This window comes from Pleurodeles waltl, chromosome 2_2 (assembly GCF_031143425.1).
Source record: "Pleurodeles waltl isolate 20211129_DDA chromosome 2_2, aPleWal1.hap1.20221129, whole genome shotgun sequence".
NCBI lineage: Eukaryota > Metazoa > Chordata > Amphibia > Caudata > Salamandridae > Pleurodeles > Pleurodeles waltl.
Genome location: NC_090439.1, coordinates 808,372,847 through 808,395,614, shown reverse-complemented (window position 1 = coordinate 808,395,614; position 22,768 = coordinate 808,372,847). Strand labels below are relative to the sequence as shown.

The 22,768-nt window shown below is 43.6% G+C and overlaps 1 protein-coding gene across 1 annotated transcript in view; it reads right to left on the bottom strand.

The window, feature by feature from the left end:
- The window catches only part of WWP1 (WW domain containing E3 ubiquitin protein ligase 1), a 711,039-nt gene that overhangs the window by 475,302 nt on the left and 212,969 nt on the right, over nucleotides 1-22,768 (bottom strand). Inside the window, exon 10 of the mRNA XM_069220436.1 lies at nucleotides 3,781-3,955. Within this exon, the coding sequence (XP_069076537.1) occupies nucleotides 3,781-3,955 (175 nt within the window). The remainder of the gene's footprint in view (nucleotides 1-3,780; nucleotides 3,956-22,768) is intronic.

Below are 22,768 nucleotides of genomic sequence, written 5' to 3'. Positions count from 1 at the left end.
TCTTGTCCTGTAAATCAGAACCGTTCATCAAATCAGATTCTTCATGACCATTAGGCACCAAACTGTAACCTCCAGAATCCACTCAATTATGTTGCTGTATGCAGATTTGTAGAGAGCACTATCACCCAACTTGAAAAGCCAGGTCTTCAACTTTTGCAGAATTTAAGAAGCGAGGAGGCTGCTCTTTTGCATAGCAACAGGTCATTTCGCACTCTAGGATTGAGGTAGCAGAAGGCTTGACCACTGGATCTGGTTTTCCGGGATGTGTGTGTGCTCAAGAGTCCAGACAAGCGAAGATGTCTGTAATGTTTGTGAAAGCAGATGCAACTATTAAGGTATGATGGGTCAGTGATATGTAGTACCTTCAAAGTATAGGTAAGGAGTTTCAGTGGTGCTCGTTTGTGTATGGGGAGCCAGTGGTGCTCCTTTAGGTGCGATGTGATTTGAGTCCATTGTGGGAGGAGGAGTGTGAATCTGGCTGTAGAGATTTGAATGGTCTGCAGGGTTCTGATGAGATTATCATTAATAGCGTTCCCACAGTCCACCTTGTTTGTGATGAGGGCTTTTGTGACTGTTTTGCAGTACTGATTGGGAGCCATCTGAAAGTCTTCCTCTGCACCTTTAGAGTATGAAACTGACTTGGGTGGTCAAATCAAGTTTGCTGTCGATGACAATCCTGAGGTTCTTGGTGGGGGTGCATGTCAGTCCTAGCTCTGTTAGTCACCAGGTGTAGTCACATGGTCTTCCCGAAGACCACAGTTTTGGTCTTGTCAATGTTCAGCTTCAGACATCTGGTCTTCATCCAGTGGGCAATTTCAGTCATGCAGGCAGTGAACGTGATGTGGGTAACAAGTGTCTTGTCCTAGAGGGAGAGAAAGAGGTGTGTGTTCTCAGAGTAGAAGAGGAAGTTGATGTTACGAGGGCGGATGATGATGGCTAGAGTGTCACGTATGGGATAAAGAGAGTAGGGCAATCCTAGCAGAACTCCGCAGATGAGGTTGCTGGAATCAAAGGTGCACACTGCCAGGCTGTCTTACTAGGTCCTTCAGTCAGAAAGGAGCAGATCCACTGAAGTGTGTATCCTTGGATTCCAATGTTGTGTTGGTGTTGAATGAGGATGGGGTGGGAGACCATGTCAAACGTTGCAGAGAGGCGAGTCATATCAGCCATAATTTACTTTCAACCATTTCTTGAGAGTAGGTTTGTTCTCTCTAGCCACTGCCATCTTTTATTTATGCATGTTATGCCCCCTTTATTTAAATGCACTATGCTCCTTTTAACACCTTTATGTTGGTTACCGTTTGCTTCATTGTAATAAATACACACCAGCCCCAGGAGGCCCTCTATCACACTCTAAAGGCTTAGCTTCCCGTTTCTTGCTTATCTGCATCCTAAACTTTCATAGAACTTAAAAAAATAGTTACTAAACTTTCCTTACAAGTGTTAGAAGAACTCTGAACCACAATGAGCTCAGGAAACCCAGGACAAAAATATCTGAGCACCTCCTGTAGGAATGTAAGCGTACAACGTAAAGGTGAAACCCCCCTTTTACAGCAAGCCATTATCTGCTGGTTACCCTGCAGCAGCTGGTGCTGTAGGATCACCAAATCAGCTGCTGCGTGACTGGACCTCTATTACACAACTTTACACAGCTGGTCACTCTCTAGGGTCCACTGCACTCCCAGAACAAGTGATTGATACTCAAGCATATTCAGACACCTCCACTGTACACACCTTCCTGACCCTGCTTCTCCTTTTTTGCAGGCACAGCGGTAGTTTGGCTATGGTCTGACCTCTCAAGACACATTTTTGCAGCTCATCTGCCCAAAGGAACAGACAGGCTGGGCATGTAGCAGCAGAGCCTGAGACCACCATCTTCAACGTCTTGTGATATTAAAAAATGACTATCTTTGATTTGGGACTTTATAGGCGTATTTTCAACCAGACCCAAACAATATTCAGGTGTTTCTTCTGTTTACCCCATTGTTTCTACTCTGCTCTAGGAGTTGCAACATCAGTCTTGCAGGTGGCAGAATCGCCTCTTAAGTAGATAGCAACTAGGAGCGCCGCAGAAGCATAGCCACCCAGGAGTCTGGCTAGCAGTACATGCCCAATTGCTCAGTGCCAATGACTTTTCCTCTTGCACAATATTCTTCTGGGATTTACTCATCGGGAATGACCTGGTGTTTCAAAGAGTCAAACAAGGAGGTGCTCCGAACCACATAGATTTGTTATGTTTTTGCCACATAGTTTCCAATGATCCCAAGTGGCATGGCTTCTAAACACTGATACTATCCTCATTGTTCCCCTTAAACATCATTATTTGGACTTATACGTGGTTCTGCGGTACAATCATAAGCGAGGAAATACCCATAAATCCAAATGGAACATAATGATCTATTTTCCTGGTTGTTAACTTGTTTCCTTGTCACTAAGGGGTTTCATGTGGCAAAGAGAAGCCTGCTCACACTACTACACTGGAGAACGAGCTGAAGGGCAAAACGGCAAGAAGCCAATTGTTACTCACTGACGAGACCCTTCATGTGTCAACATGTTCTGCCTTTCTTTGCCGAAATGCAAGAGCATCGCAGACTGTGTATCGATTCACAAACAACTCCAACAATAAATACTTGTTCTGCACAGAGGTCTTACAGCTCAGTCTTTGCTTCCCTCCCTATTTAAACTAAAATAAAACCATACGGATTCATTTCCTAAATCTACCAATCTATTTGCTCTCCACTGCCTACAAAGACAGATTTCTTCTCCCATCAATCCACACCAAGTGTAATCCTACATACGCAGATTCCACCTCTACCTCTGTTGAAGAGAAACCCCATTTTCCACCCCATTTGTAATTTCTACCAGTAAAGAAGGGACCTCTGCAGATGCACAGCACTAGGTAATTGCATGGATGATGCACAGTAAAGGCTGACTCACATCCTGCATTGGCACTGGTTAATTGGAACAGTATTGAGCAGCATTGCAGATAAGTAGCCGACAAAGCCACAACTGAATAATAGGCAAATCTTGCACATATGTGGCTGAAAGCAACTAACTGACCAATTACTACATTCTAGAGGCTAATGGCTGCACAATACCGATTAATAGTCCAAACGATTATGCAATGTAGACTGAGGGGTAAACAAAAGACAGCAATAATGATGTTTGGCAGTACTGTGCACTGCTTATTGGGAGAAGGATTACTGTAACAGTACTGGTTGATGGCGGAGACTACTGCAGAGGGCAGGCTAATTAGGTAGCTACTAACTAGTAGCCCACAGCTTCTGTGGCATATTAATGAACAATGGGGTAACTAACTATGGTACTAGGTAATCGGAGGGAGCAACTAAGAAATTGCTTTTGAATGCCATTACATGATGTGCTGACAACTTCACAAAATGGGGGGCATAATACCTGTTTAAAAGGATGAGGATAAGGTACAGTTCTGCCTTACAGACTTTAGAGTTTATTATTACTTAGGGGATACAGTGCAATATTGGTTGATGGCAGCATATTACTCACAATACAATGCGTATAGGAGTTAATTACCATATCCATATCAATGTTTTAGGACATCATGGTATCATCTTAAATTATGAGTTGGGTTACACTTTCAGTAATTCTAATTCCTACAGGATTTAATGAGTTTTCAAGTTTAGTAAAACTAACAACAATAAACGTTAGGTAACACATTAAAGTAGTCATTATTTCAGTCCAACATCAGTCTCTGTACCAGTATACACCATTAATGTATTAAAAAGTAAACAGTGTAGGAATTACCGAATAGAGGTATCGTTGGTTAAACTGCTGCATAGCACCTTGTAGCTGATTGCGTTGAGACTGCCATTGTTCAAAATTTCTGACTGACTCCATTGTTGGCCGTTGCCAAGTTGTTGTCCTGGTGTTATGGTCCACATAATAAACTCTGCCACGATCATCCACTCTGCGTTCCCACCTAACCAAAAACATTAATTAGTTACTAGTTCAATGACAAAATATTATCCCTACTCCAGTAAATGGAACCTAAGCAGCATTTCACAAGTCATCTGTCAACAACCTTGCTTTCTAAAGAAATGATTTGCCTATATAGTTTCCTTCAATATCTTTTAATATTTTCAATGCAGTTAACAATGTATGTTTCCTTTACACGTTTTGAAACTTTCAATCTTCCCTGATGAAAGGCTAGCCAAAAACGCCTTTGAACAGCAGACTTGGCTGATTTTTGTGTTCTACTACCTGGAAGCCTATACAGAGAGTTAACAATAAAAAAAAAGTTGTATTCTACTTGCTCTTTCAAATTTTGTTCTTGGGTTTTGCTTAAAACACCTTTACAAAAGACCCCAAGTCAAAATGAGAAACAAATGTAAAAAAAAATAACAACAACAATAATAATAATAAAGGGCACACATAAGCGCACACATTACACAGGGATGGTCGCCACTTTATTGCAGTATATATGTAGTTATAGTTAGGTCAGATTTTTTCACAGTAAGAATATTTTTAGTTTTGCTAGTAACGTTAGTGCCATTTGAAGAATCGGCACCAAATTATCCCCACAAAAATGTCATCCATGTTCGCTCCTTCATCAAGCAGGGGTAAAAACAAAATAAAAAAAGGAAGGTGGGTGTCAAGGTCGTATAGGAATTACACTAAATTTGGCAAACAGTCTGAACTTTACTCAGAAAGCATGCTTTTTGTGATCTGGTGTAAATCTGCTAAGCCATCATTGAGAAATCAGCACTGAAATATGGACTCTGCTGGGCAACGGGATAAAACGTTTGGTATATCTGAATTGCTGGTATCCAAATAGGCTTCGATAGGCCAATTTAAGGGAGACTAGTTAATCCTCATTGTCTGGCAACAACATCAGCAATATGTTGTGGCTGCCATTGCAGGACACAGGGGCATGGCCCGTGTCCTGAAAATTAATTTAAAAAATAATAAAATAATATAATATATGGAAAATGTCACTTACCCAGTGTACATCTGTTTGTGGCATTAGTCGCTGCAGATTCACATGCTGTGCACACCCCGCCATCTGGTGTTGGGCTCGGAGTGTTACAAGTTGTTTTTCTTCGAAGAAGTCTTTTCGAGTCACGAGATCGAGGGACTCCTCCCATTTCGGCTCCACTGCGCATGGGCGTCGACTCCATCTTAGATTGTTTTCCCCACAGAGGGTGAGGTAGGAGTTGTGTATACTAGTAATAGTGCCCATGCAATGGAGTGAATACGTATGTACATAATGTAGTTTAAAGTAATATATTTACAAATTTACAAATGTTCAAGATCAACTTCTAAACGGCTACAGGCTCCCGGGGAGGCGGGTGGGCGCATGTGAATCTGCAGCGACTAATGCCACGAACAGATGTACACTGGGTAAGTGACATTTTCCGTTCGATGGCATGTGTAGCTGCAGATACACATGCTGTGCATAGACTAGTAGCAGTTATCTCCCCAAAAGCGGTGGTTCAGCCTGCAGGAGTTGAAGTTGTTTGAAACAATGTTCGTAGTACTGCTTGACCTACTGTGGCTTGTTGTGCCGTTAACATGTCTACACAGTAGTGTTTGGTAAATGTATGAGGCGTAGACCATGTAGCTGCCTTACATATTTCGGTCATTGGAATATTTCCTAGAAAGGCCATGGTAGCACCTTTCTTACTGGTTGAGTGTGCCTTTGGTGTAATAGGCAGTTCTCTTTTTGCTTTAAGATAACAGATTTGAATGCACTTAACTATCCATCTAGCAATGCCTTGTTTAGAAATTGGATTTCCTGTATGAGGTTTTTGAAAAGCAATAAATAATTGTTTTGTTTTTCAAATAAGTTTTGTTCTGTCAATGTAGTACATTAACGCTCTTTTGATGTCTAATGTATGTAGTGCTATTTCAGCTACAGAATCTGGCTGTGGAAAGAACACTGGTAATTCTACTGTTTGATTCAAGTGGAACGGTGATATGACTTTTGGTAGAAATTTAGGATTTGTCCGTAGAACTACTTTATGCTTGTGTATTTGAATAAATGGTTCCTGTATGGTAAATGCTTGAATCTCACTTACTCTTCTTAGAGATGTAATGGCAATTAAAAATGCAACTTTCCATGTTAAGTACTGTAGTTCACAAGAGTGCATGGGCTCAAAAGGTGGACCCATGAGTCGTGTTAAGACAATGTTGAGGTTCCATGAAGGAACTGGTGGTGTTCTTGGTGGTATAATTCTCTTTAGGCCCTCCATAAACGCTTTTATGACTGGTATCCTAAACAGTGAAGTTGAGTGCGTAATTTGCAGGTAAGCTGAAATTGCGGTAAGATGTATTTTAATGGAAGAAAAAGCTAGCTTTGACTTTTGCAAATGCAGTAAGTATTTTACAATGTCTTTGGCAGATGCGTGTAAGGGTTGAATTTGATTATTATGGCAGTAATAAACAAATCTTTTCCACTTATTTGCATAGCAATGTCTAGTGGTAGGTTTCCTAGCTTGTTTTATGACCTCCATACATTCCTGTGTGAGGTCTAAGTGTCCGAACTCTAGGACTTCAGGAGCCAAATTGCTAGATTCAGTGATGGTGGATTTGGGTGTCTGATCTGCTGTTTGTGTTGCGTTAACAGATCTGGTCTGTTTGGTAATTTGACGTGAGGCACTACTGAGAGGTCTAGTAGTGTTGTGTACCAGGGTTGTCTTGCCCATGTTGGCGCTATTAGTATGAGTTTGAGTTTGTTTTGACTCAACTTGTTTACCAGATATGGAAGGAGTGGGAGAGGGGGAAAAGCGTAAGCAAATATCCCTGACCAACTCATCCATAACGCATTGCCCTGAGACTGATCTTGTGGGTACCTGGATGCGAAGTTTTGGCATTTTGCGTTTTCCTTTGTTGCAAATAGATCTATTTGTGGTGTTCCCCAACTCTGGAAGTAACTGTTCAGTACTTGGGGGTGAATCTCCCATTCGTGGATCTGTTGGTAATCCTGAGAGAGATTGTCTGCTAACTGATTCTGAATTCCTGGAATAAATTGTGATATTAGGCGAATGTGGTTGTGAATCGCCCAATGCCATATTTTCTGTGTCAGGATACACAACTGCGTTGAGTGTGTCCCTCCCTGTTTGTTTAGGTAATACATCGTTGTCATGTTGTCTGTTTTGACAAGAATGTGTTTGTGGCTTATTATGGGTTGAAAAGCTTTTAGCGCTAGAAATACTGCCAATAGTTCTAAGTGATTTATGTGAAACTGTTTTTGCTGAGTGTTCCATTGTCCTTGGATGCTGTGTTGATTGAGGTGTGCTCCCCACCCTATCATGGAGGCATCTGTGGTTATTACATATTGTGGCACTGGGTCTTGGAAAGGCCGCCCTTGGTTTAAATTTATACTGTTCCACCATTGAAGCGAGATGTATGTTTGGCGGTCTACCAACACCAGGTCTAGAAGTTGACCCTGTGCCTGTGACCATTGTGATGCTAGGCACTGCTGTAAGGGCCGCATGTGCAACCTTGCGTTTGGGACAATGGCTATGCATGAGGACATCATGCCTAGGAGTTTCATCACCATCTTGACTTGTATTTTTTGTTTTGGATACATGGTCTGTATTAAACGGTGAAATGCCTGAACCCTTTGTGGGCTTGGCGTGGCAATCCCTTTTGCTGTGTTGATTGTCGCCCCTAAATATTGCTGTGTTTGACACGGCAGAAGGTGTGACTTTGTGTAGTTGATTGAGAAACCTAGTTTGTGTGGAGGGTTTCTATGACATACTTTGTGTGTTGTGAACACCGTTTTAGCGTGTTTGTTTTGATTAACCAATCGTCTAGGTACGGGAACACATGTATTTGCTGCCTTCTGATATGTGCAGCTACGACTGCTAGGCATTTTGTAAAAACTCTTGGCGCAGTTGTTATTCCGAATGGCAACACCTTGAATTGGTAGTGTACCCCTTGGAATACAAACCTTAAGTACTTTCTGTGTGAAGGATGTATCGGTATATGGAAATATGCATCCTTTATGTCTAGTGTTGTCATGTAGTCTTGTTGTTTGAGCAGTGGGATTACGTCCTGTAATGTCACCATGTGAAAGTGATCTGATTTGATGTAGGTATTTAATGTTCTGAGATCTAATATAGGTCTCAGACTTTTGTCTTTTTTGGGTATGAGAAAGTACAGGGAGTAAACCCCTGTTCTTTTCTGTTGGTTTGGTACTAATTCTATTGCCTCTTTTTGTAGCAACGCCTGAACTTCTAGTCTTAGAAGATCTATATGTTGTTTTGACATATTGTGTGTTTTCGGTGGGACGTTTGGAGGGAATTTGAGAAATTCTATGCAATAACCATGCTGGATAATTGCTAGTACCCAAGTATCTGTTGTTATTTCCTCCCAATGTTTGTAAAAATTGCTTAGTCTCCCCCCCCCACAGGTGTTATGTGTTGGGGATGCGTGACTTGTAAGTCACTGTTTATTTTGAGGAGTTTTGGGACTTTAAAACTTTCCTCTATTTTTTTGGAACTGTCCCCCTCTATATTGTCCCCGGAAACTTCCACGCAGATATTGGCTTTGATAAGTGGGCCTTGTTTGTGAGGTCGTGGGTTCTGTGCTTTGCCCTCGAAACCCCCCTCGAAACTGTGTTTTTTGAAATGTGCCTCTGCTCTGCGGGGAGTAGAGTGCGCCCATGGCTTTGGCCGTGTCAGTGTCTTTCTTAAGTTTTTCGATAGCAGTGTCTACCTCTGGCCCAAACAACTGCTGTCCGTTAAATGGCATATTCAGCACAGCTTGCTGTATTTCTGGTTTAAATCCTGATGTACGCAGCCATGTATGTCTCCTTATTGTTACTGCTGTGTTGACAGTTCTAGCAGCTGTGTCTGCAGCATCCATAGCTGACCGTATCTGATTGTTGGAGATACTCTGTCCTTCTTCTACTACTTGCTGTGCTCTTTTCTGGAACTCCTTGGGCAAATGTTCTATAAAATGTTGCATTTCGTCCCAATGAGCCCTATCGTATCTGGCCAACAAAGCCTGTGAATTTGCAATACGCCACTGGTTTGCTGCCTGTGCCGCCACTCTTTTGCCTGCTGCATCGAATTTGCGACTTTCCTTATCTGGAGGTGGTGCATCTCCTGAAGGATGTGAGTTTGCTCTTTTGCGAGCTGCCCCTCCTACAACAGAGTCCGGTGTTAGCTGTTGTGTGATGTACACGGGGTCTGTTGGTGGCGGTTTATATTTTTTCTCCACTCTTGGAGTAATGGCCCTTCCTTTTACCGGCTCCTCAAACACTTGTTTGGAGTGTTTTAGCATCCCGGGTAGCATGGGAAGACTCTGGTACTGGCTGTGTGTGGACGACAGTGTATTAAATAGAAAGTCGTCTTCAATGGGCTCTGCATGTAGGCTGACATTATGAAATGCTGCTGTCCTCGACACCACTTGTGCGTAGGCTGTACTATCTTCTGGTGGCGACGGTCTAGCTGGATAAAAGTCAGGACTATTATCTGACACTGGTGCATCATAAAGGTCTCATGCGTCAGGGTCATCTTGACTCATCCCTGTGTGGGTCGGTGATTGCATCATAGGTGGAGTGGCAACCGGTGATGGTTGCGGAGAGCGTTGTGGAGATGGTGGCGGGTTACTTGTTTAGCCACCTTTGCCTGTGGCTGCTTGTCTTTCTCCTGGAAGGCAAGTTTGCGTTTCATTCTAATAGGAGGGAGAGTGCTGATCTTTCCCGTATCCTTTTGGATGTGGAGCCGTCTTTGGGTGTAGTCTGGCTCCATTGCCTCTAATTCCTGTCCAAATCTATGTATTTTCATTTGTGAGGACAGTCCTTGTTCCTCTGTGTAGGAACTTGATTTCGGTTCCGAAGCCGGATGTTTCGGCATCGAAACCTTTTCGGCTACCTTTTTCGGTTCCGACGAAACCTTTTTTGTTTTCGGCGTCGTCGTTTCTCGGTGCCGACTCATTTCGGTGCTGCTGTCTCGATGTCGAACTTGCTCGGAGCCGCTATCTCGGGCCCGAGATTGCTGTGTGGCGGTATCTCGACCGGAGTCGGATGACTTAGACACCAGCGTGCCCTTTTTCGGTGCCGATGTTCGGTCACCTATTTTCCGGGTTAAGCCATGGCCTGGTGGCGGTGGCGTTCCCTGGGCTTTTGGGCTCTTTTCGTGAGTTTTATGTTTCGACGTCTTACTCACGGTTTTCGGCATTTCCTCGGGATCGATCTCATCCGAGTCAGATTCCTAGACGGAGAAGGTTTCTTCCTCCTCCTCGAAACGCCCTTGTCCAGTCGGTGCCGACGCCATTTACAGTCTTCTTGCCCTTCGGTCTCTTAGTGTCTTCCTGGACCGAAACGCTCGACAGGCTTCACAAGTATCTTCCTTGTGTTCCGGCGACAAACACAAGTTACAGACCAGATGCTGATCTGCATATGGATACTTGTTATGGCATTTTGGCCAGAAGCGGAATGGGGTCCGTTCCATCAGCCTTGAAGAGACACGTGGCCGGGCCGACCAGGCCCCAACGGGGGATCGAAAAAACCCCGAAGGGCCACCGGAGCTCTTCAAAAGTCAGTGTCGATCTGTTGTAACTAACCCGATACCGAACGCAAACAATACCGACGATTTTTCCGAGATTCTAACTAACTTTCCGACCCGAAACACGGAGCGAAAAGGAACACGTCCGAACCCGATGGCGGAAAAAAAACAATCTAAGATGGAGTCAACGCCCATGCGCAATGGAGCCGAAATGGGAGGAGTCCCTCGATCTCGTGACTCGAAAAGACTTCTTCGAAGAAAAACAACTTGTAACACTCCGAGCCCAACACCAGATGGCGGGATGTGCACAGCATGTGTATCTGCAGCTACACATGCCATCGAACATATAAATCTCTGTTTGTCACCGAATTCTGGTCACTTCCATGCGGCGAGCCCGCAGTTAGGGTGGCGGAACCCTATCCATCAACAACCAGCGTTGCCTACCTCAGAGATAAATCGGCAGACTTAGACCACATACCGCGGCTCCAATTAACAAAGCGTTTTATTGAAATGTAGATGACCGCGAAAAACCCCATGCGTTTCGGAGCTTTCGCTCCTTGCTCACGGGTATAATACATCTTATTATACCCGTGAGCAAGGAGTGATATGTACAAATAAGAAACTGCAACGAAAACAGGCGTCTGGGAAGGAGGGAGGGCACATGTGAATCTGCAGCATCTGCATGCCACGAACAGATGTACACTGGGTAAGTGACATTTTTCGTTCAATGGCATGTGTAGCTGCAGATACACATGCTATGCAAACACTAAAAAGCAGTTGCTCTCCCCAAAAGAAGCGGTGGCTAGCCTGTAGGAGTTGGAGTTGTTTGAAATAATGTTTTAGGACAGCTTGACCAACATTGGTCTGTTGCTTTGAAAATACATCCACATAGTAATGCTTTGTAAATGTATGTGGTGTAGACCATATAGCAGCTTTGCATATGTCTGCCATTGGTATGTTTCCTAAAAATGCCATGGAAGCACCTATTTTCCTAGTGGAATGAGCTTTAGGTGTTATCAAAAGTTGGCGTTTTGCTTTAATGTAATATGTTTGAATACATTTAACAATCCATCTAGCTAATCCTTGTTTAGAGATAGGATTACCTTAATGTGGTTGTTGAAAGGCAACAAAAAGCTGTTTAGTTTTTATAAACTTGTTTGATCTATCCACATAATACATTAGAGCTCTTTTAAGGTCAAGAGTGTGAAGGGCTCTTTCAGCAGTTGAATCAGGCTGTGTGAAGAAGGCTGGCAATTCAACAGTTTGGTTTATGTGAAAAGGCGATACAACCTTTGGCAAAAAAAATTGGATTAGTTCCAAGTACAACTTTATGCTTGTGTACTTAGAAAAAAGGTTCCTCAAGAGTGAACGCCTGTATTTCACTAACTCTTCTTGATGAAGTAATTGCTACTAAGAAAGCAACTTTCCAAGTTAGAAATTGAATCTCACACGAATGCATAGGTTCAAAAGTTGGGCCCATTACTTTTGCGAGTGCGAGTACAATATTTAGATTCCAAGCAGGAACTGGTGGTGTCCTTGGTAAAAAAATAATACATTTTAGTCCTTTCATGAAGGCTTTAATAACTGGAACTCTGAAGAGAGGTATGCTGTATAGTTTGCAAGTATGCGGATATGGCAGTAAGATTAATTTTAATAGATGAGAACGTTAATTTGCCTTTTGTAAAGGAAGTAGGTAGCATACAATATATTGTATTGCTGTGGTAAGTGGGTCAATATTTTTAGATTGACAGTAATAAACAAATCGTTTCCACTTGTTAGCATAGTATTGCCTAGTTGTAGGTTTGCATGCTTGTTTGATAACTTCCATACATTCTAATGGAAGTTGTAAGTATCCAAATTCTATGACTTTAGGAGCCAAATTGCTATGTTGAGAGCACTGAGATTGGGATGTCTGATTTGTCCTTTGTTTTGTGTTAACAAATTCGTTCTGTTGGGAAGTTTGCAGAGAGGTACTACTGACCGGTCTAGGAGTGTTGTGTACCAATGTTGTCATGCCCACGTGGGGGCTATGAGTATCATGGTGAGAGAGGTTTGACACATTTTGTTGACCAGAAATGGAAGTAGTGGGAGAGGGGGAAAAGCGTAAGCAAATATCCCTGAACAGTTGATCCACAGAGCATTGCCCTTGGACAGAGGGTATGGGTGTCTGGATCCGAAGTTTTGGCATTTTGTTTTCGCTTGTTGCGAATAGGTCCATTTCTGGTCTCCCCCACTTTTGAAAGTACTGTTGAAGTACCTGAGAGTGAATCTCCCATTCGTGTATTTGTTGGTGTGTTCTGATTAGGAGATCCGCTAGCTGATTGTGTATTCCTGGAATGTATTCTGCTAGTAAGTGAATGTGATTGTGGATTGCCCATTTCAATATTGTTTGGGCTAGAAGGGACAGTTGAGATGAATGTGTCCCGCCTTGTTTCTTTCGATAACACATGGTTGTCATGTTGTCTGTTTTTATCAAGACAGTCTTGTGTTTGAGAAGTGGTTGAAACGCTTTTAGGGCAAGGAACACAGCTAATAATTCTAAATGGTTTATGTGATAATTTAACTGTTTTGAATCCCATTCCCCTTGTATGGCAAGGTTGTTGAGATGAGCTCCCCAACCTATCATTGATGCATCTGTTGTTATTGTAGTATAAGGCACAGGGTCCAAAAATGATCGCCCCTTCATTAAACTGCTGAGATTCCACCATTAAAGGGACTTGTGTGTTTGGCGGTTTAACAACACTAGATTTTGCAATTAACCTTGTGCCTGAGACCATTGTTGTGAGAGCCATTGTTGTAAAGGCCTCATGTTGAGTCTTGCATGTGGTACTATGGCTATGCAAGATGCCATCATTCCTAGAATCTTCATGATTTGGCTGTATGTGTGGTATGAGATTTTGGAAAGCCTGTATCCTTTGTGTATTTGGATATGCTAGGGCTTTTTGAGTATTTAGAGTAGCACCTAGGTAAGGTTGTACTTGTGCTGGTTGAAGGTGAGATTTCTGTTAATTTAGAGTGAACCCTAGTGTATGTAGGGTTTCTATTACGTATTGAGTGTGTTGTTGGCACTGTGTAAAATTGCTTGATTTTATTAGCCAATCGTCTAGATATGGAAAGACGTGAATACGTTGCCTTCTTAAGTAGGCTGCTACTACGGCTAGACATTCTGTGAACATTCTTGGAGCTGTTATGCCAAATGGCAGAACTTTGAACTGATAATGTTCTCTTGCTATGACAAACCTGAGGTATTTTCTGTGAGCTGGATGGATGGGTATATGGAAATAAGCATCTTTGAGGTCTAAAGTAGTCATGTAATTTGTTTCTGTAATAGTGGAATGACGTCCTGCAGAGTTATCATGTGAAAGTGTTCTGACAGGATGTATAGATTGAGAGACCGGAGGTCTAGGATAGGCCTTAGAGTGCTATCTTTTTGGAATGAGGAAGTATAGTGAGTATACGCCTGTTCCTTGTTGAGAATGTGGGACCAATTCTATTGCATGTTTTAGCAGTAGTGATTGTACCTCCTGTTGTAATAGAACGTTGCGCTCTGGGGCCAATTTTTGGTAATGTAATGGAATGTTTGAAGAGGTGGAGATCAATTCTAGGCAATAGCCATTGCAGATAATTGATAACACCCAATTGTCTGTGGTGATATTTTACTAATGAGAGTGGAATTGTTGTAGTCTTCCCCCCCACAGGAGACGTGTGCGGTGGAGGGGTGGGAAATAAGTCAATGTTTGGATGGTGTAGTGGCTTGTTTTGAGGCTTAGAACTTGCCTCAGTTTCTAAAATATTGGGCTCTATAGGACTCTCTAAACACCCCTCTCTGATATTGTTTCTGCTGTTGTTCCTGCTTTGCCTGGGAGATAGAAGCTTCAGAGGACTGTGGTTTGAATCCTCCCCTAAATTGTGGCCTGTAAAAGTAGCCTCTATCCAGTGACGTGTATAATGCTCTCATTGCTTTGGCAGTGCCTGAGTCTTTCCTCAGCTTTTCTATGGTCATATCGACCTCGGGTCCAAATAAGTGTTTCTTGTCAAAAGGCATGTTGAGTACTGCCTGTTGGATTTCTGGTTTAAAGCCAGAAGAACGTAGCCATGCATGCCTTCTTATAGTAATGGCAGTGTTGATATTTCTGGCTGCTGTATCTGCAGCATCGAGGGCAGACCTCATCTGATAGTTACTTGTGGCCTGTCCATCCTCTACTATCTGTTGTGCCCTCTTTTGATGTCCATTTGGGAGGTGCTGTAGGAGTTCTTGCATCTCATCCCAGTGGGCTCTATTGTATCTGGCGGGAAGTGCTTGCAAATTAGCAATTCACAATTGGTTTGCCGCTTGTGTGGCCATTCTCTTGACAGCAGCATCAAATTTCCAGCTCTCCTTATCAGGCGGAGGAGCATCCCCTGAGGATTGGCTATTAACCCTTTTTCTAGCTGCACTCACTACCAATGAATCTGGAGGAACTTGGTGTGTGATTTAGTCTGGGTCTGTAGGAGCAGGTTTGTACTTTTTGTCAATACGCAGAGTAATTAATCTAGCTTTGACTGGCTCACTAAAAAGTTGGTCTGCATGTTTGACCATTCCAGGCAACATGGGAAGGCACTGATATCTAGAGTGAGTAGAGGACAGAGTGTTGAACAAGATATCCTCCACTAGGGGATCAGTATGCATAAGCACCCCATGATAAGCAGCTGCCCTGAAAACAACCTGCGTGTATGCAGTAGTGTCCTCTGGTGGAGAAGGCTTGGAGGGGTAGAAGTCAGGATCATTATCTGGAATAGGATCTGGGTCATATAAATTCCAAGGATCCACTGTAACCCCATGAGAGTACAGTGAGTGTGTTGGTGAAGGCAACAGTGGTGGACTAGTGTGGAAGTGAAAAAGAAAGCTGTGGTGAATGAGGAGGAGGGGTAGGGGCAGGCACTGTTTTCTCCTTTTGTTTATACATGTTTGCTGGTGGTTGAACAGTGCCTAATTCTTCCTGAAAAGCCAGCTTTTAGTTTTCAAAGGAGGTGCAATAACAATTCTGCCAGTTTCTTTGTGTATGTGGATTCTAGATTGTCTCTCATCCATAACCTCAAGTATAGGCTGAATATCAGTGCCCTCATCAGAAGGTCTGTAAGATTCCTGCATTGACTTGGAACTTTGAGGCGGCTCAAAAGTCCTTGTTCCACTGTATTGGGTTCCGAAGTTTGGATCTTTTTCGGTCCTGAAAATGGAGTCGGTTGTTTTGGCTCCGAAGCAGGGCGTCGAAGCTTCGACTCTGAGGAGTGAGGACGCTTACTGGAGTCCGCGGCAGAACTCTTTACAGATTTACTTGACTCTGAAGTGGACGGAGGAGTGGCCTTTTTTGGCGCAGAACCCGAAGGTCGGTTGACTACAGTCTTTTTTCAGGTTGAACCATGGCCTTCTGGCAGTGGTGTACCCAAGGCCTTAAGTTGTTTTTTGTATGTGGGCATAGGGGCAGACGTACTCACGTGCTGGCCAGCAGTGATAGGCTTATCCCCCTCCAATTCTTGCCTGGAGTCGGTGTCCCGGATGGAGACTGCTGTCTGCGCCTGTTCTTCCATGATGTCGAGATGCTCTGTACTTTTCAAGGCCATCTCTAACCTTCTGGCTCTCCGATCACGCAAGGTCTTCTTGGATCGAAACAATCGACAGGCCTCGCAATCCTCTTCTCAGTGGTCCGGAGAAAGACACAGATTACAAACCAGATACTGGTCTGTATAGGGAAACTTTGCCTGGCACGGAGGGCAGAATCGAAATGAAGTCCGAACCATCAGGCTTCCACGCGGTAGGCCCGAACATGCCCGAGTCGGGCGCACGTGCCCAGAAGGGCGAAGTCTATATTCCGACGGTACTATCTGTTCGAGTCTAGATGGAACGCGATCGAAACAATACCGACTGTTAGACCTGACATGCCTTAGGGTGGTCACCCCTAACTTTTTGCCTGCCTCCCTCCACTTTTTGGACCCTGTTTTGCTGGCTTTTAGACTCTGCGCACTTTACCACTGCTAACCAGTGCTAAAGTGCATATGATCTCTTCCTTTTTAAACATGGTAACTCTGGATCATACCTGATTGGACTATTTAATCTACTTATAAGTCCCTAGTAATGTGCACTACATGTGCCTAGGGCCTGTAGATTAAATGCTACTAGTGGACCTGCAGCACTGGTTGTGCCACCCACTTAAGTAGCCCCCTTAACCTTGTCTCAGGCTTGCCATTGCAAGGCCTGTGTGTGCAGTTTCACTGCCACCTCGACTTGGCATATAAAAGTACTTGCCAAGCCTAGAACTCCCCTTTTTCTACATATAAGTCACCCTTAATGTGTGCCCTAGGTAACCCCTATGGCAGGGTGCTGTGTAGGTAAAAGGCAGGACATGTACCTGGGTAGTTATATGTCCTGGTAGTGTAAAGCTCCTAAATTCGTTTTTACACTACTGTGAGGCCTGCTCCCTTCATAGGCTAACATTGGGGCTGCCCTCATACCTGTTGAAGTGGCAGCTGCTGATCTGAAAGGAGCAGGGAGGTCATATTTAGTATGGCCAGAATGGTAATACAAAATCCTGCTGACTGGTGAAGTCGGATTTAATATTACTATTCTAGAAATGCCACTTTTAGAAAGTGAGCATTTCTTTGCACTTAAATCTTTCTGTGCCTTACAATCCACGTCTGGCTGGGCTTGGTTGACAGCTCCTTGTGCATTCACTCAGACACACCCCAAACACAGGGTACTCAGCCTCACTTGCATACATCTGCATTTTGAATGGGTCTTCCTGGGCTGGGAGGGTGGAGGGCCTGCTCTCACACAAAGGACTGCCACACCCCCTACTGGGACCCTGGCAGACAGGATTGAACTGAAAGGGGACCTGGTGCACTTCTTAGCCACTCTTTGAAGTCTCCCCCACTTCAAAGGCACATTTGGGTATAAAACAGGGCCTCTGCCCTAACTCATCAGACACTTGCTGGAGAAGAAACCTGAACCAGAAACTACATCCTGCCAAGAAGAACTGCCTGGCTGCTCAAAGGACTCACCTGTCTGCTTTCTACAAAGGACTGCTGCCTTGCTGTTGCCCTGCTGCCTTGCTGAACTCTTGTCTGGCTGTGAAAGTGCTCTCCAAGGGCTTGGATAGAGCTTGCCTCCTGTTCCCTGAAGTCTCAGGACCAAAAAGACTTCTCTTTTTCACTTGGACGCTCCGTGCGCCGAAACTTTCGACGCACAACTTGTTCCGCGGCGAGAAAAACGCCAAACACCGCCGCTGATCGACGCGACGCTCTTGGGACGACCGAAACTCCGACGCACGGCTTCGCAAGGACAACGCCGCCCGACCTCTAAGTTAAGCCTGACTGCTCGTGCCAAGCTACCAGAGGGTGGGCACAGGATAATCTTGGATTGTGTGTGACTTACCCTGACTAGAGTGAGGGCTTTTGCTTGGACAGGGGGTAACCTGACTGCCAACCAAAAAAACCATTTCTAACACCGACAATTAAATGAGTTTTCTAATTCGAAATCTCGGAGCGAGAGGAAACACGTCTGATCCGGACAGCGGAAAGAAAACAGTCTAACAATGGAGTCGATGCCCATGCACAATGTAACCACGAGGAGAAGTCACTCGATCCCGTGACTCCGAAAAGACTTCTTTGAAGAAAAACAACTTGTAACACTCCGAGCCCGACACTAGATGTCAGAAGAGTTATGCATAGCATGTGTATCTGCAGCTACACATGTCATCGAACATATATATGTGTGTGTGGGCACATCATCATGTCACCCTACTCAAATGCACTGTAGAGAAATTTGATTTAGAAAGTCATAAAAAGGAGGTTCAAGTTATAATTAGTTCACTAAACTATAACTGGTGTATTTCAGTGTGTTTTTTTTGTTTTTTAAAATGTATTCTTCTTTAACATTACCTCATTTTTTATTCTAACACCCAATTATGTCACTTTAACTGCTGTCTTTTCACTGAAAAGCTGTAGTATTTGATTCCTACAGCTTTTCCTCAAATTCAACTCAACGTGTGCTTAATAATATGCATGGAGAGTTTACCATAAAAGGAAAAGTGCATTATGGTGAACATACATTATTAACCATCTTATTATTTGACACATCTATATTGTATTAAAGTGCTGCATGTGTGTGTGTGTGTGTGTGTGGTACACACACATATATAAGCATGCACTCACACACACTTTACGTTTGGTGAAATTGAGAAGACATTTAATTAAAAAATGCAAATGAAAACTAAACATGAACTGAACATAAGTGTAAAAGGGAAACAAAACTGTGCATTGGTTTTGATAAATGATGTACCCAATACAAGAATAACTTGTGTGCAGAGCTACTGAAAATAGGCTAACTTGTGGCAAAACTCCCTAGCATCAATGTAGGTTTGTTTTATTCTGGAGAAAGAAGTAACACGGACAGCATGCGATCTTCTTAGACTCATGTTTAAATTCTATGTAAACTGATCACTAGAATAGTACTGTGACTTTTCCAAGGTTTTCCCCACCTATGCCTAGATGCATCATTCTTTCACGTTAGAGAGATAACTAAGCCCCTTGCTGGAGAACTGGTACTATCATTATAAACATGCTATACTGACACTGGCCTTCCTAGACAGGAATATATGAAAGCACGTGCCTTGTGTGTCTAAAGATAAGAGCAAACCACACAGCTACAATGAAAAGAGAACCCGGGCTAAGTGAACATTGGGATGTTCTATTAAGGCAGGATTTCATGACCTTGTACGAGTATAAAAGAGGATGAGTAATTTCTGCAAAGGATCAAACAGAGAAACTGTTGACGCGAAGAGCCTCTGAAAGAGGCAAGATTGCCCAAAGGACCCTTTGCATCTCCAAATGATCCAAAGCACTGGACTGAAAGTCCAATTTTTAGATAGGGTCATAAAAATATATTTACTTAGAAGCAAATATGATGGGAAAGGACAGTAAGGAGATTGTTAGATGAGTAACAGGACTAACTTATCTGGCTGCGCAATGTTGACGTGGGGTGTGGATCTTAAAGTGGTCTTTACGTTTAACTCATGAGTAAATGATGTACATGTATTAATCGCAGTGGCAGTCAAAGAGACTGGCTCTATCCTTCTTATAAAGGATAGCTTTCACTTTCCTTCAGGCACCCTGCAAGAACAGAAGGCGGGCATCTGTACCAGATGCTTGGTGCCTCCCATGAACGGAATGCAGTGGTGGACAGAGGGCCTCCGAGTGTGGATCCAGAGGGTTAAGTGTCTCTTGGAGGGGTCGACACGATGGAGGGGGGCAGGGAACACCATACTCATGGGTTGTTGAGCCAAAGTAATGTCCTCCACTTCCAAATCGACCTCGAGGTCATAGCCAGAACCGACCTCGATGGAAAACGCCTGTTCTTCCAATGCTAATGGCCGAGGGTGGCCTTCCTCTTCTTCGGAATGTTCCTGACCAAAGATGTCTGGAGTGCCATTGATGGTTCTCCGTGACATTTCCAGGTGACACGCTCAAAGGTCCAGAATAGTTTTCTTCAAGCAGAAGGATTTATAAGCATCACAATCAGCTTCCCTGTGATCAGGTGACAAACACACATTACAAACCAAATGTTGGCTGAGCAGGGTACTTAACATGGCAAGGCAAGCAGTAACAGATGGGTGTCTGTTCCTTCACCAGCCAGGTATTCTCAGAAGAATGTGATTGAGACCAGATGAGGACTCCAAAGGGCAAGGCCTTGCAGGGGCCGTGGTCAAAGCAAACCAAACAGATAAGCAATGTAGATATAAGTCTATATCCATATGGGAAATGCAATCAAAACAATACCAATGAAGGGAATGGGTTACATGAACCGAAAGGCAAACCGTGACAGAGTTGAAGCGGAGCAAAGGCACACATGTCTGAACCAGACAGCAGAAAGAAAACAATCTAATGATGGAGTTGATGCCCAGGTGCATTATCACCAAGACACGGAATCACTCTACCTTGTCACTCAAAAGACTTCTTCAAAGCAAAAAACAACTTGCACACATACAGACACAACCCTAGATGACAGAAGTATGAAAAGCATGTGTAGCTACAGCCACACATGCCTCAAACAATTGTTTACCAACTTATGACCGTTATATTAGTAATTACCCATATATACAAAAGAGGATCCATAATGAACATACTTTAAGGCAAAACATTTCAGTGCTAACTTTTTTTTTTTTTTAGTTTTTAATTTATGCTGTAAAAGTGTAAGAACACTTTGCATATTACTCACGGGAAATCTAAAAGTGGGCAGCAGTAACTGCCTGCAATCTTTTAACAAGCCAGAGCAATGTATGTGCTATAATGAGATAACGAGTTATCAAGAGATGTGTTTGTGGAAAGAAGGCGTACGATAGGGTGGCTCCTGATATATAACTGCAATATGCCTGTGCATATGTTACACTAAAGTTTAAACAATTGAGGAACGGTCACTTTTACTGCCAAAGAAAGGACACAGGCAAAGATATTTCAGACATTATTTCATTTTTCATTCAGGAGAAGAATATATAGAACAGGCAGAACAAGGATTACGACTCCCAAATAAGTGGGAAGAAAAAAATGCAAAAGAAATTCAAAATTTGAAGAGTGGATTAAACATATTTAAGACTCCTTATATGGCAATTACATGTCTCAAGGTGCTACGAGTGGTGGCACAATGCAACGGTGAACTGAAATTATGTGATTGAATAAATATACAGTGCACAACAGATAAAAAGGGAAAATGAAAAATATACAGTGTCATCAAGCAACAGGACATGGTTTGTGTATCCGAGACAAGTGAGTCACGTGATCACACAGTACTGATAGTCTTTTCAATAAATGAACATAAGGTTGATACGATTTTCTCATACACTCTTGGCAGTGCACAAAGACCCAGAGGTTAGCGGCCAGCTCCTTGTTTTATTCTGGATTGGCTATAAATAAGCATCATTGAGGTTCACATTACCAATCCCCTCAGATGGTTCTCTTACCTCCTCATATCTTCTCTGCTGAGGTATAATTTCTATTGGTAGGCCAGGTTGCTACATTTTTCATGAAGAAGATCATTTCTATATTCCTACTTAGAGGGTCAAAAAGTTGACTATATATCACCGATATAACCTTTGCAATGCTCTGCCACTTGTAGCACCCTGAGACTTGCTGGAATTGTCATATGGGGAGTCTTAAATATGCTTAATCGAATCATTACATTTTGAATTATGTGAGAAAACAGGACTGATTGCAGAGGCACCCTAACTTTTAGGGCCCATTTTTAAATTTGCTGGGGTTTGCCTGACTCTGATGGTGCCCTCGGTACTGCTAACCCATCCCAGGACCAGTGCTCTTAGTAAAATGAGTATGTAAATTAGGCTAATTATAATTGGCTATGTCAACCTAATTCTGGGTCCCTCGTATATGGTAAGACATTAAGGGGGTAATTTCAACCCAAATGACGGAAGCACCGCCAACAGGCTGGCGGTGCTTCCAAGGTCATTACGACCGCGGCGGAAGCGCCGCGGTCACACCGCCGGGGCTTGCGGTTTCCCGCCACAATGGCCCCGGCGGTAGTAATACGTCAGGACAGCGCTGCCCAGGGGATTACGAGTCCCCCTACCGCCAGCCTTTTCCTGGCGGTTTAAACCGCCAGGAAAAGGCTGGCGGTACGGGGAGTCGCGGGGCCCCTGGGGGCACCATGCAGCTTTTCACTGTCTGCTCTGCAGACAGTGAAAAGCGCGACGGGTACAACTGCACCCGTTGCATGGCCGCAACACTGCCGGCTCCACATTGGAGCCGGCTCCCATGTTGCGGCCCAGCGGGGATGTCATAATGGGCACCGCAGGAGTGTGGTCGCACGGCAGTTACAACTTGGTGGGCGGCGGTTGCCGCCCGCCAATGTTGTAATGAGGCCCATAGTGTAGGGACCCGAGCAAAGGTGGTGCACCCATAAGTGCACTGCTGAGGTGCCCATGGTAATTTTGAAGGCAGGCCTGCAGTGCTGGATGCTTTTGAATTAAAGTTATATGCAAATTCGACTTTGGAATTAAATGTACTTCCAAAGTCTTAAACTACCTTATTTGTACTTATAAGTCATCCCTAAAGTGTGCCCTAAGTGCCCCTAGGGTCGGTGCCATGTAATTATAAGCAGGGACCTTATAAAAATGTTTTATAAGCCCTGGTGAGGTAAAATAGCCAAATGTTTTTTTCCCACACTGTAGTGAATAGGCTCCATGGGCTAAAATGGGGAGACTTTATTTGAATAAAGTTTTGAAAGGAGCAAC